This window comes from Tenebrio molitor, chromosome 4, assembly GCF_963966145.1.
Source record: "Tenebrio molitor chromosome 4, icTenMoli1.1, whole genome shotgun sequence".
In the NCBI taxonomy this organism is placed as follows: Eukaryota; Metazoa; Arthropoda; class Insecta; order Coleoptera; family Tenebrionidae; genus Tenebrio; species Tenebrio molitor.
The window spans coordinates 27,492,305-27,506,691 of record NC_091049.1 but is presented as its reverse complement, the minus strand read 5'-3'; the positions used below and the strand labels follow the sequence as shown (position 1 = coordinate 27,506,691).

The following is a 14,387-nucleotide window of genomic DNA, read 5'->3' as shown; positions in this document are numbered from 1 at the left end:
AAAACATTTAAACGGCCGTAGCTTCCTTACTAAACATAATATGACAATGAATTATATACCGCTGGATTCCTCTTTTTAATACGCTTCTTTTGAGTCGAAAAAATTTTACCTCGCTTTTTTCGTTTAAGAGAAATTCGCAAAAAACCAAAAAAACTCATATTTTGGCACATTTTTTGCTCCCACACCAACAAATGGGGTCTATGGCCGGAACTTTCCCTATGCCTGACTTCAACTCATCCTATACAATAACTCACCGCAATTTCGTTCGAATCGGCGACAAAAATTTTTTTCGAAAATACCATGAACCCCTACCTTCTATCAAATTTGCACCCGGAAAAAACATTTAAACGGCCGTAGCTTCCTTACCAAACATAATATGACAATGAATTATACACCGCCGGATTCATCTTTTTAATACGCTTCTTTTGAGTCGAAAAAAATTTACCTTGCTTTTATCGTTTAAGAGAAATTCACAAAAAACCAAAAAAACTCATATTTTGGCACATTTTTTGCTCCCACACCAACAAATGGGGTCTATGGCCGGAACTTTCCCTATGCCTGACTTCAACTCATCCTATACAATAACTCACCGCAATTTCGTTCGAATCGGCGACAAAAATTTTTTTCGAAAATACCATGAACCCCTACCTTCTATCAAATTTGCACCCGGAAAAAACATTTAAACGGCCGTAGCTTCCTTACTAAACATAATATGACAATGAATTATACACCGCTGGATTCCTCTTTTTAATACGCTTCTTTTGAGTCGAAAAAAATTTACCTTGCTTTTATCGTTTAAGAGAAATTCACAAAAAACCAAAAAAACTCATATTTTGGCACATTTTTGGCTCCCACACCAACAAATGGGGTCTATGGCCGGAACTTTCCCTATGCCTGACTTCAACTCATCCTATACAATAACTCACCGCAATTTCGTTCGAATCGGCGACAAAATTTTTTTTCGAAAATACCATGAACCCCTACCTTCTATCAAATTTGCACCCGGAAAAAACATTTAAACGGCCGTAGCTTCCTTACTAAACATAATATGACAATGAATTATACACCGCTGGATTCCTCTTTTTAATACGCTTCTTTTGAGTCGAAAAAATTTTACCTCGCTTTTTTCGTTTAAGAGAAATTCGCAAAAAACCAAAAAAACTCATATTTTGGCACATTTTTTGCTCCCACACCAACAAATGGGGTTTATGGCCGGAACTTTCCCTATGCCTGACTTCAACTCATCCTATACAATAACTCACCGCAATTTCGTTCGAATCGGCGACAAAAATTTTTTTCGAAAATACCATGAACCTTCTATCAAATTTGCACCCGGAAAAAACATTTAAACGGCCGTAGCTTCCTTACTAAACATAATATGACAATGAATTATACACCGCTGGATTCCTCTTTTTAATACGCTTCTTTTGAGTCGAAAAAATTTTACCTCGCTTTTTTCGTTTAAGAGAAATTCGCAAAAAACCAAAAAAACTCATATTTTGGCACATTTTTTGCTCCCACACCAACAAATGGGGTCTATGGCCGGAACTTTCCCTATGCCTGACTTCAACTCATCCTATACAATAACTCACCGCAATTTCGTTCGAATCGGCGACAAAAATTTTTTTCGAAAATACCATGAACCCCTACCTTCTATCAAATTTGCACCCGGAAAAAACATTTAAACGGCCGTAGCTTCCTTACTAAACATAATATGACAATGAATTATACACCGCTGGATTCCTCTTTTTAATACGCTTCTTTTGAGTCGAAAAAATTTTACCTCGCTTTTTTCGTTTAAGAGAAATTCGCAAAAAACCAAAAAAACTCATATTTTGGCACATTTTTTGCTCCCACACCAACAAATGGGGTCTATGGCCGGAACTTTCCCTATGCCTGACTTCAACTCATCCTATACAATAACTCACCGCAATTTCGTTCGAATCGGCGACAAAAATTTTTTTCGAAAATACCATGAACCCCTACCTTCTATCAAATTTGCACCCGGAAAAAACATTTAAACGGCCGTAGCTTCCTTACTAAACATAATATGACAATGAATTATACACCGCTGGATTCCTCTTTTTAATACGCTTCTTTTGAGTCGAAAAAATTTTACCTCGCTTTTTTCGTTTAAGAGAAATTCGCAAAAAACCAAAAAAACTCATATTTTGGCACATTTTTTGCTCCCACACCAACAAATGGGGTCTATGGCCGGAACTTTCCCTATGCCTGACTTCAACTCATCCTATACAATAACTCACCGCAATTTCGTTCGAATCGGCGACAAAATTTTTTTTCGAAAATACCATGAACCCCTACCTTCTATCAAATTTGCACCCGGAAAAAACATTTAAACGGCCGTAGCTTCCTTACTAAACATAATATGACAATGAATTATACACCGCTGGATTCCTCTTTTTAATACGCTTCTTTTGAGTCGAAAAAATTTTACCTCGCTTTTTTCGTTTAAGAGAAATTCGCAAAAAACCAAAAAAACTCATATTTTGGCACATTTTTTGCTCCCACACCAACAAATGGGGTCTATGGCCGGAACTTTCCCTATGCCTGACTTCAACTCATCCTATACAATAACTCACCGCAATTTCGTTCGAATCGGCGACAAAAATTTTTTTCGAAAATACCATGAACCCCTACCTTCTATCAAATTTGCACCCGGAAAAAACATTTAAACGGCCGTAGCTTCCTTACCAAACATAATATGACAATGAATTATACACCGCCGGATTCATCTTTTTAATACGCTTCTTTTGAGTCGAAAAAAATTTACCTTGCTTTTATCGTTTAAGAGAAATTCACAAAAAACCAAAAAAACTCATATTTTGGCACATTTTTTGCTCCCACACCAACAAATGGGGTCTATGGCCGGAACTTTCCCTATGCCTGACTTCAACTCATCCTATACAATAACTCACCGCAATTTCGTTCGAATCGGCGACAAAAATTTTTTTCGAAAATACCATGAACCCCTACCTTCTATCAAATTTGCACCCGGAAAAAACATTTAAACGGCCGTAGCTTCCTTACTAAACATAATATGACAATGAATTATACACCGCTGGATTCCTCTTTTTAATACGCTTCTTTTGAGTCGAAAAAATTTTACCTCGCTTTTTTCGTTTAAGAGAAATTCGCAAAAAACCAAAAAAACTCATATTTTGGCACATTTTTTGCTCCCACACCAACAAATGGGGTCTATGGCCGGAACTTTCCCTATGCCTGACTTCAACTCATCCTATACAATAACTCACCGCAATTTCGTTCGAATCGGCGACAAAAATTTTTTTCGAAAATACCATGAACCCCTACCTTCTATCAAATTTGCACCCGGAAAAAACATTTAAACGGCCGTAGCTTCCTTACTAAACATAATATGACAATGAATTATACACCGCTGGATTCCTCTTTTTAATACGCTTCTTTTGAGTCGAAAAAATTTTACCTCGCTTTTTTCGTTTAAGAGAAATTCGCAAAAAACCAAAAAAACTCATATTTTGGCACATTTTTTGCTCCCACACCAACAAATGGGGTCTATGGCCGGAACTTTCCCTATGCCTGACTTCAACTCATCCTATACAATAACTCACCGCAATTTCGTTCGAATCGGCGACAAAAATTTTTTTCGAAAATACCATGAACCCCTACCTTCTATCAAATTTGCACCCGGAAAAAACATTTAAACGGCCGTAGCTTCCTTACTAAACATAATATGACAATGAATTATACACCGCTGGATTCCTCTTTTTAATACGCTTCTTTTGAGTCGAAAAAATTTTACCTCGCTTTTTTCGTTTAAGAGAAATTCGCAAAAAACCAAAAAAACTCATATTTTGGCACATTTTTTGCTCCCACACCAACAAATGGGGTCTATGGCCGGAACTTTCCCTATGCCTGACTTCAACTCATCCTATACAATAACTCACCGCAATTTCGTTCGAATCGGCGACAAAAATTTTTTTCGAAAATACCATGAACCCCTACCTTCTATCAAATTTGCACCCGGAAAAAACATTTAAACGGCCGTAGCTTCCTTACCAAACATAATATGACAATGAATTATACACCGCCGGATTCATCTTTTTAATACGCTTCTTTTGAGTCGAAAAAAATTTACCTTGCTTTTATCGTTTAAGAGAAATTCACAAAAAACCAAAAAAACTCATATTTTGGCACATTTTTTGCTCCCACACCAACAAATGGGGTCTATGGCCGGAACTTTCCCTATGCCTGACTTCAACTCATCCTATACAATAACTCACCGCAATTTCGTTCGAATCGGCGACAAAAATTTTTTTCGAAAATACCATGAACCCCTACCTTCTATCAAATTTGCACCCGGAAAAAACATTTAAACGGCCGTAGCTTCCTTACTAAACATAATATGACAATGAATTATACACCGCTGGATTCCTCTTTTTAATACGCTTCTTTTGAGTCGAAAAAATTTTACCTCGCTTTTTTCGTTTAAGAGAAATTCGCAAAAAACCAAAAAAACTCATATTTTGGCACATTTTTTGCTCCCACACCAACAAATGGGGTCTATGGCCGGAACTTTCCCTATGCCTGACTTCAACTCATCCTATACAATAACTCACCGCAATTTCGTTCGAATCGGCGACAAAAATTTTTTTCGAACCCCTACCTTCTATCAAATTTGCACCCGGAAAAAACATTTAAACGGCCGTAGCTTCCTTACTAAACATAATATGACAATGAATTATACACCGCCGGATTCCTCTTTTTAATACGCTTCTTTTGAGTCGAAAAAAATTTACCTTGCTTTTATCGTTTAAGAGAAATTCACAAAAAACCAAAAAAACTCATATTTTGGCACATTTTTTGCTCCCACACCAACAAATGGGGTCTATGGCCGGAACTTTCCCTATGCCTGACTTCAACTCATCCTATACAATAACTCACCGCAATTTCGTTCGAATCGGCGACAAAATTTTTTTTCGAAAATACCATGAACCCCTACCTTCTATCAAATTTGCACCCGGAAAAAACATTTAAACGGCCGTAGCTTCCTTACTAAACATAATATGACAATGAATTATACACCGCTGGATTCCTCTTTTTAATACGCTTCTTTTGAGTCGAAAAAATTTTACCTCGCTTTTTTCGTTTAATTGAAATTCGCAAAAAACCAAAAAAACTCATATTTTGGCACATTTTTTGCTCCCACACCAACAAATGGGGTCTATGGCCGGAACTTTCCCTATGCCTGACTTCAACTCATCCTATACAATAACTCACCGCAATTTCGTTCGAATCGGCGACAAAAATTTTTTTCGAAAATACCATGAACCTTCTATCAAATTTGCACCCGGAAAAAACATTTAAACGGCCGTAGCTTCCTTACTAAACATAATATGACAATGAATTATACACCGCCGGATTCCTCTTTTTAATACGCTTCTTTTGAGTCGAAAAAATTTTACCTCGCTTTTTTCGTTTAAGAGAAATTCGCAAAAAACCAAAAAAACTCATATTTTGGCACATTTTTTGCTCCCACACCAACAAATAGGGTCTATGGCCGGAACTTTCCCTATGCCTGACTTCAACTCATCCTATACAATAACTCACCGCAATTTCGTTCGAATCGGCGACAAAAATTTTTTTCGAAAATACCATGAACCCCTACCTTCTATCAAATTTGCACCCGGAAAAAACATTTAAACGGCCGTAGCTTCCTTACTAAACATAATATGACAATGAATTATACACCGCCGGATTCCTCTTTTTAATACGCTTCTTTTGAGTCGAAAAAATTTTACCTCGCTTTTTTCGTTTAATTGAAATTCGCAAAAAACCAAAAAAACTCATATTTTGGCACATTTTTTGCTCCCACACCAACAAATGGGGTCTATGGCCGGAACTTTCCCTATGCCTGACTTCAACTCATCCTATACAATAACTCACCGCAATTTCGTTCGAATCGGCGACAAAAATTTTTTTCGAAAATACCATGAACCCCTACCTTCTATCAAATTTGCACCCGGAAAAAACATTTAAACGGCCGTAGCTTCCTTACTAAACATAATATGACAATGAATTATACACCGCCGGATTCCTCTTTTTAATACGCTTCTTTTGAGTCGAAAAAAATTTACCTTGCTTTTATCGTTTAAGAGAAATTCACAAAAAACCAAAAAAACTCATATTTTGGCACATTTTTGGCTCCCACACCAACAAATGGGGTCTATGGCCGGAACTTTCCCTATGCCTGACTTCAACTCATCCTATACAATAACTCACCGCAATTTCGTTCGAATCGGCGACAAAATTTTTTTTCGAAAATACCATGAACCCCTACCTTCTATCAAATTTGCACCCGGAAAAAACATTTAAACGGCCGTAGCTTCCTTACTAAACATAATATGACAATGAATTATACACCGCTGGATTCCTCTTTTTAATACGCTTCTTTTGAGTCGAAAAAATTTTACCTCGCTTTTTTCGTTTAAGAGAAATTCGCAAAAAACCAAAAAAACTCATATTTTGGCACATTTTTTGCTCCCACACCAACAAATGGGGTCTATGGCCGGAACTTTCCCTATGCCTGACTTCAACTCATCCTATACAATAACTCACCGCAATTTCGTTCGAATCGGCGACAAAAATTTTTTTCGAAAATACCATGAACCTTCTATCAAATTTGCACCCGGAAAAAACATTTAAACGGCCGTAGCTTCCTTACTAAACATAATATGACAATGAATTATACACCGCCGGATTCCTCTTTTTAATACGCTTCTTTTGAGTCGAAAAAATTTTACCTCGCTTTTTTCGTTTAAGAGAAATTCGCAAAAAACCAAAAAAACTCATATTTTGGCACATTTTTTGCTCCCACACCAACAAATAGGGTCTATGGCCGGAACTTTCCCTATGCCTGACTTCAACTCATCCTATACAATAACTCACCGCAATTTCGTTCGAATCGGCGACAAAAATTTTTTTCGAAAATACCATGAACCCCTACCTTCTATCAAATTTGCACCCGGAAAAAACATTTAAACGGCCGTAGCTTCCTTACTAAACATAATATGACAATGAATTATACACCGCCGGATTCCTCTTTTTAATACGCTTCTTTTGAGTCGAAAAAAATTTACCTTGCTTTTATCGTTTAAGAGAAATTCACAAAAAACCAAAAAAACTCATATTTTGGCACATTTTTGGCTCCCACACCAACAAATGGGGTCTATGGCCGGAACTTTCCCTATGCCTGACTTCAACTCATCCTATACAATAACTCACCGCAATTTCGTTCGAATCGGCTGGATTCCCCTTTTCAATTCGCAAAAAACAAAAAAAATCCGGTTCTATGACCGAAACATTCTCTATGAATTCAAGTCGTCCCATACAATAAAAGTAATCTGACAGCGCTACTCATATGAAAATATCTATTGATAGCTTCTCGCTTGTTACCCGTCATTTGTTTCAAAATGTAGTGTAATTTTTTTAATTTTTTTCTTATTTGAGAATAACTTCAACATTTCATACATTGTTGTTTCACAATAAAAATCTCTATCAGAATTACTAAATAAAAGAAATTGAAAATTTTTTTTTGACAGTTTAACCTTGGCGCCCTTGGGGATTTACGTGAAGTTAGTAGGCCATTTTGTAGCCCATTCATAACCATTTAATTTGGTATATAGATAATTAAAATCCTTCCATAGATAAGGGAGCTATGGACTTTTTTTTAGGACACCTGTATATTATACATAAATTTTTATCTTTCTGCACTCCTCCATATAAACTTTAACAATGCCAAATCTCACACTCCTCCTTAAAAGGCGGTACAAAATTTTTCCTTCATGTATTAATATACATATGTACATATAGATAACATTAAATTACTTAAAATACTAAAATAAACTACAAAATATACCGGGTGTATTATGAAAAATCTTTGGTGCTATAACTTCCTTATTTTTATCCGATTTTAATAAATAATACGTCAAACAAAACCGCTTTAGGAACACTATAGATCGACATGCTATGATTTTTTTTAACATCATAATTTTTGACAGACCGCACCTAACTTTATTTTTTTAAGTTGCACTGTATATTTTTTAATCTTTATTCTGATAAATGTTTATCTTCTGAATACACAAACATTAAAATAAAAAAATTGTTTTTCTACAACCGTCAAAAAAGCGTGACATTTATGCATCGTTATCATGTTGCAAAGTTTCTCTTTTTTGCTAATGTGAAAAAATTGATTTTTTTTGCAAAGTGTATTCGGTGAAAAAATTTTGAAAGTAAGCCAAAACTAATCGGATAAGGTACACTAGCGAGTTAGTGTTTTTCAATTTTTACACTCAAGAAGACCGAAATGATCGAGTAGAGTGTCTTGCCAATCTGAAAATTGAAACAAATATCTAATCGATGATATCTTCACCAAGAGTTATACTCACAAACACAAATAAAGTGTAGTTTATGGTAAATCTGTCAGTGAATTTTAAACTGATCGGTCTGGACGTGTTGGTCAAAACTGTCAACAGAAGCTTTCTGTTTTTGATATTCCAGTTGTACCATTTTGGAATGAAAAAACTTTTCAACATTTTCTCCGACTGAAAAATAACTCTGCATCAAATTAAACATTTCAGAGTGTCTCACCTCCTCTTCTAAATGATGTGCAGCTGTTATCAAACTTGTGATGGTCGACAAGGCACAGACCGCGAACAGACAGCTGCGCCACGATACTGAATTCTGTAATATCGACTCAAACAGCATTCAGGTTGTTTTGGCATAATGGGAGGCCATGGAACTCTTGCATTTAATTTGGTAGTAATAGTAAAGCTGTCTGTTGAATTAGCTTATGTTTTCGAAGTTTGAGGTTATCAATAGCGTTAATGTCTAGTGCGTTGTTGCCAGTTTAGTTAGTCGGGAAAATCAGCAACACGTTACATGTATGTACATTTTGATAGGTGCGCATGTCACGCACTTTAGTGACGGAAATCAAACAGTGTGTCTCACGTGAAAAAAATAAATCGTGGCCTCTCATTATGGCAAAAGAATCAGATCAGAATATTAATTCGGTTGGCGGAAAGTGTCGGTTAAGAAAAAAGGTTTCTTACTTGTAGAAATGAAAGCGCAAAACTTGTAGCGATTACGATGGCGCCCAAAGTAAATGGCATTATGAGATGTTTCATTAGAAGCAACATATTATCCCTCCATCTGTAACAGAACAGCGTTATTTGATATTGATAACTGTTGTAAAATTCTAAGCAAAGAGGGAAGAACTGTTGAAAAATTTAAATGTCAAAAAGAGATTAAAACGTGAACGTCAGGAAACAAAAAAGTTTCAGATGAAGAAAAATTATAAGAAAATTAAATTCCAAACATAGAAGACTACGAACTCAAATTAAAATAATGCCACGCGACAAATCATTACCGGATAAAGTCACAATGTCTTTTGATTAAAGACTTGAGTCTCGACTCTGTCAGCTGTTGATAATCTGCATCATACATTAGCGTTTCTTCAGAATCTGTACCATCGGTCATCGCTTGAATGAATGCTTTACACATGTACATCTGAAATTTCACGTGCTGCGTCGTATAAATCATTTCATACGCGTGTGCCATCATGACAAAAACTGCCAAATAAAGCGTTAAATTAAAGAAAACGAGGAGAAAGTCGGCCTGCCGAGGACACAACAAATGCAAAATATGTCGAACGAAGACCGTCTCTGTGGGATTATGGGAAACAACAAGAGTGGTAGCCCACGTCACAGACAGGATGGTGTTGATTGCCACAAAAATATTTATTCGTCTGGATTCTCTTGTGATTCTCTGTTTGGTTTCTTCACCGGCGGAATCGATCTCCCACAAATCGATCACTTCCATTATTTGTTCTACCAACTGATTTCTAGACAAAAGAATGGTGATTGCGAATTCGGCCTAAAACAAAAACTTTAGGAATAGGTTGTGTCGTGTCTGGACAAGCATTACGTAACACATTTGCAAGAAGAGCGGTGCATGATCGATCAAGTTTGCTGTGCTCGCTGCCAGAAAGAAGAAGTAGAGTTGAGCGACTAACAACGCCAAATAGAAAATAAATGTTAACTTCAGTAGGAATTTTCCAATTCTTGTCTGAAAAATGTCGCTACCTAACACACGAACTAGTTTCAAGTGGTCCTCTGAAAATGCTCATGAGGAAGTTGGCCAGTTATGTAAAAATGAACTTACCAATTAGGAGATTGTGATGCTGATAATCCATAAGTTTTGATTTTATTATAATGTGAGAAGAACTAAATATTTTTCAGTCTCTACACTCACTTAATTTGTCTTTATTTGAACGCATTAGGCAGTAACTTAACTAGAACACTATTCATTAATTTATTTAACTCCTTTCATTACATTATAAATGGATTTATTAATATTTTAATCTAATGAAGCACGAATGTATTTACAGTAGTTTAAAAAATTACCACTTTAAGTGAAAATCATTATCATCATCTTGTTCAGGTTTCCTGTTAATCGCACCATTTTTGAAATTGACCTATTTATTTTTAAAATTTATTAGCATACTGTATTATCTTGGAACAGTTAAAATATAGTAGATTATATCATTAAGAGTGGAAGTGAGTCTTTTTGTGCATGTAAGCATTTCGTTCAAAAACTGATTTCGTCTCATTTTTCACTCCTACTGTTGCAACTACAGATTACATCGTCGATTGTTCTGAAAGATAAGATTAATCATTTAATCAGCGAACAAAAAGATCTGTTTGGGTCCATCGACGGCGCCAGTTCTCAAGTACGACTCTTCATTTTGAAGAGATTATGATGTTACCAGTTTTTGGTAGTCACAGAGAATGGATATTGAAGACATTTCCGAAGAATATTTTGGATCAAAAATTTTGTACCAAATTTTGTAGATTTTGTAGGATGTGTTGTTTCTTCTTCTGCTAAAAATATTTATTTGAGTAAAATGTTGAGGAGATTGTCACGTAAGCATCTCCGAGAAAATTGATTACTTTCTTTTCTTGCCAACCTAACGTAATATTTTTTGAAACGAACATTATGTCTGATTTGTCGTGTAGATACTCTTTGTGAAAAGATGACGCTTGTCCATGCGTTTACCAAATTGAAGAAATGCCGTTTTGGAAACCAGAATGCTCGAAAAGGCGAATGCTTTTTGAATGATTTTTAAGCACTAGTGCACGAAATCTACGTTCGCGATTGACCGTTGCGGTCGCAAAATGGCATTTTGAAGGTAGTGAGTTCAAAAAAGATCCTTTAGGTTTTTTTTTCCAATCGAAGTACCCGGATGACCTATATTGGTCACATTACAAAGGGAATATTTACAGTGTTCGATTCAGTTTTCGTCGTTAAGAAAATCACTAAATAATTTTCTGCAGGTGTCGAATACTTTTTAGGAAACTGTTTACGTGGGGTCAGTTCGCTGGTTCGTCTTATATCAATAGTACTGCGCTGTTAGAATGTCTTTATGTGTTTTGAAAGTAAAATTAGAGGGTTACCTTGAGAATTATGAAGTATGTAATCACCCCAATTAATTATTAGTTACTATTAGTTATATTTCATAATAAAAGTACCATTAACAATGTTGTTCTAAATAGATCAATAACTATCAAAAACAGCCGTTTAGAGACAGTAGAATAAGCGAACGCTGGAAAGAAGTTTGCATTAATGTCCTAAGGAGTTCCTTTGTTACTCTTAAACCGCTTGCATTTTCCTAAAGATCACTCAAGTAACTTCTTTTAACGGTAAGTTTTTTGAAGTAACTGATTTATTCTTCAAAGAATACTAATTTTCGAAGTCCGACGATCCTTTTGGTGTGTTGAGAAAAGTATTCATCGACTCCCACAAATCGATCACTTCCATTATTTGTTCTAACAACTGATTTCTAGACAAAAGAATGGCGATTGTGAATTCAGCCTAAAATGGAAAGTTTAGGGAGAAGTTGTGTCGTTTCTGGACAAGTATTACGTAACACATTTGCAAGAAGAGCGGTACATGATTGATCAAGTTTGTTGTGGTCGCTGCCAGAAAGAAGAAGTAGAGTTGAGCTATAACAACGCCAAATCTATATATAGAAAACTGAATGTCTGTTTGTTTGTATATTTTGCATACAAATCTACAGTTTTACTCCGATCTCGATGAAATTTTGTACACTTGATCTTCAAAACAAGAAGAAAATTACTGTCTACTTTAATTTTACAAAAACCAACCCCCACTACCATTTTCAACCCTGTTAAGAAAAAAAGACGCTTTTTTCGCCGCTTCACCCCTATTTCATCCTCTGAGTATATCGTCACCTTCGCCGCTTGAAACCCACAAAAAGCAACCCCTATTATCATTTTTAAGCCTGTTAAGTACAAAAACAGTTTTTTCGAGTTGGAAATCGCGTTTGCATGATATGTTCAGGTGTCATAGTTACATTTGGTTGTTTATAAAAGTAGCAATTTCGCAAAATGTGTTTGAATGATTGTGTTTTACCGGAAGATGTCTTAAATGAAGCAGAACAAGCTTCAAATAGCTTAATACCGGAAAAATCAAAAGGTAGGTATCTGAAATCAAACGAGACAATCAAACAATAGGAAGATCTAAATAAGATTACAACTGAAAATAAAAGTGTTATGTTGGCGTATTTTCATGAATTGGTAAGCGATGATGGTGTTAGTTTCTTATACTTAGTATTGATCTTTTTGTTTATATAGTCGAAGAAAAAAGCAGTCTACAGTAAAGTTTTAATTATTCTTCGTAAAAAGACAAACTTCATATTGAAATACAATACATGAAAGTAGAAACATAATGTTAAAACATTCTGAAATTTGCGGGCAAAGCCGCGGGTAAAAGCTAGTAGTTACATATTTATGTGACGCGCTTAGTAAATTAATCTTTACGGGCGAGCTGGAAAGTTTGTGGGTCGAGCGGCAAAGGAGCGAGTCTCCATAATCCAGTGAGTCCAGTAATGATTAATAAGCAAGTTGCATACAAACTTTTATTTTCACTTTCAGCCTTTAAACATCGTTTTTTAATTGCTATTTATGTTTATAAAAAGATGATATTTTGTAATGAAAGTCGGGAGGGCAATTTATACCTACGTCGTCATGGTGTTGTGATAAACAACAAAAACACTGTCAGAAGTTTTGTGAAAATTGTTGCAAACGAAGGAATGGCCCGACGAAAACTTTGAAGGCGATTTTCTTCAAGTGGAAGAAAATATCCAAGGAATTGCCAACGTTGGATTTATAACAAAATCCTCAGAATTGCCGGAATTTTTGTGTAGAGAGTAATATTTAAAACCAAAAGATTCCGATATAAAAAATTCATCCAAGTATAGACCAATTACTCCAAATTGACGAAGAATTTGTCAAGGTGACCCTTGAAGTCCTTTTGTAGTTTCGATTGGTTGCTAATTCGTTGTCCGATATACCTAATAGTTCTGATTATGGATTTAACAACAGAATGATCAAAAAAGTGGAATCCAAATTATCCAATTTATTATGCATGAATCATATAAAATTATATGCTTCCACCAAAAATCAATTAACCTGTCTGTTAAAATGAACTGAATATTTTTCTGCTTATACAAGAATGAGTTTAGGAAATGAAAACTGTGAAACTTAATGAATAATAATTCGTGCTATTCAACATATCACAGAAAATAATGAAATTATTTCAAATTTGCATAAGGGTGAAGTATACAGGGTGCCCCAAAATTCTCCGAACAACGTAGCAGGGCCTTGTTAAGTAGTCGTTAAAATATCAGGTAAACATATTTTTTAAAAATCAAATCTCGAAATGCAGCACTCCTTGAAAATTCCACACTCAGCGTATCTTTGTTTCCAAAACGATCGTGATGAATTCGTGGTTGTGACTTTCTATCTTTAGGAACCCATTGGGTTTTTTAGAAGTTCTTTTTGTGCTTTGTCCAGTTGCCGACCTCAACTGCGTTTCGGTCTCCAATCTCTGGGCTTAGCACAAAAAGAGACACTTCTACTCTTAATGAGATAATGTACGATTATTTCCACCTTTTCAGTAAATGACACTTTACAGGCGTTTGTGGTAACTAAATAATGAGTAAATATGGGTGGAGCCCCGTAATATTTTCCATCACTCAATTTAAAGAGGAAAGTAGGCTTTTGAATCACATGTGGGGAAAGTAAAAAAAAATCATTGGAATAACCCTCAGATATAATTATATATTTTTGTAAGAATTCTTTTTTAACAATTAACACTTACATAATTACCTAGCTTTTGATGAATTGAATCTCCAAATGTTTCAGAATTTTTTTTCTAAATAATGTGTCGTTGACGTTGACGCCAAACTAGCACTTCTTCTTGTCTCCATCCCAGGAACGCATTGTATTCCTTTCCGTAGCGTGCTCGAG

At 35.5% G+C, this 14,387-nt stretch overlaps 1 protein-coding gene across 1 annotated transcript; it reads right to left on the bottom strand.

Moving 5' to 3' along the window:
* Positions 1–8,325: 8,325 nt before the first annotated feature.
* LOC138129433 (uncharacterized) lies at positions 8,326–10,522 on the bottom strand. The gene is made up of 4 exons (XM_069045727.1): positions 9,982–10,522; positions 9,424–9,930; positions 8,445–8,600; positions 8,326–8,388 (listed from the first exon to the last, which is right to left on the bottom strand). The coding sequence occupies exons 1-4, from the start codon at positions 9,988–9,990 to the stop codon at positions 8,326–8,328; spliced, it is 735 nt and encodes a 244-aa protein (XP_068901828.1). The 5' UTR covers positions 9,991–10,522.
* Positions 10,523–14,387: the final 3,865 nt, after the last annotated feature.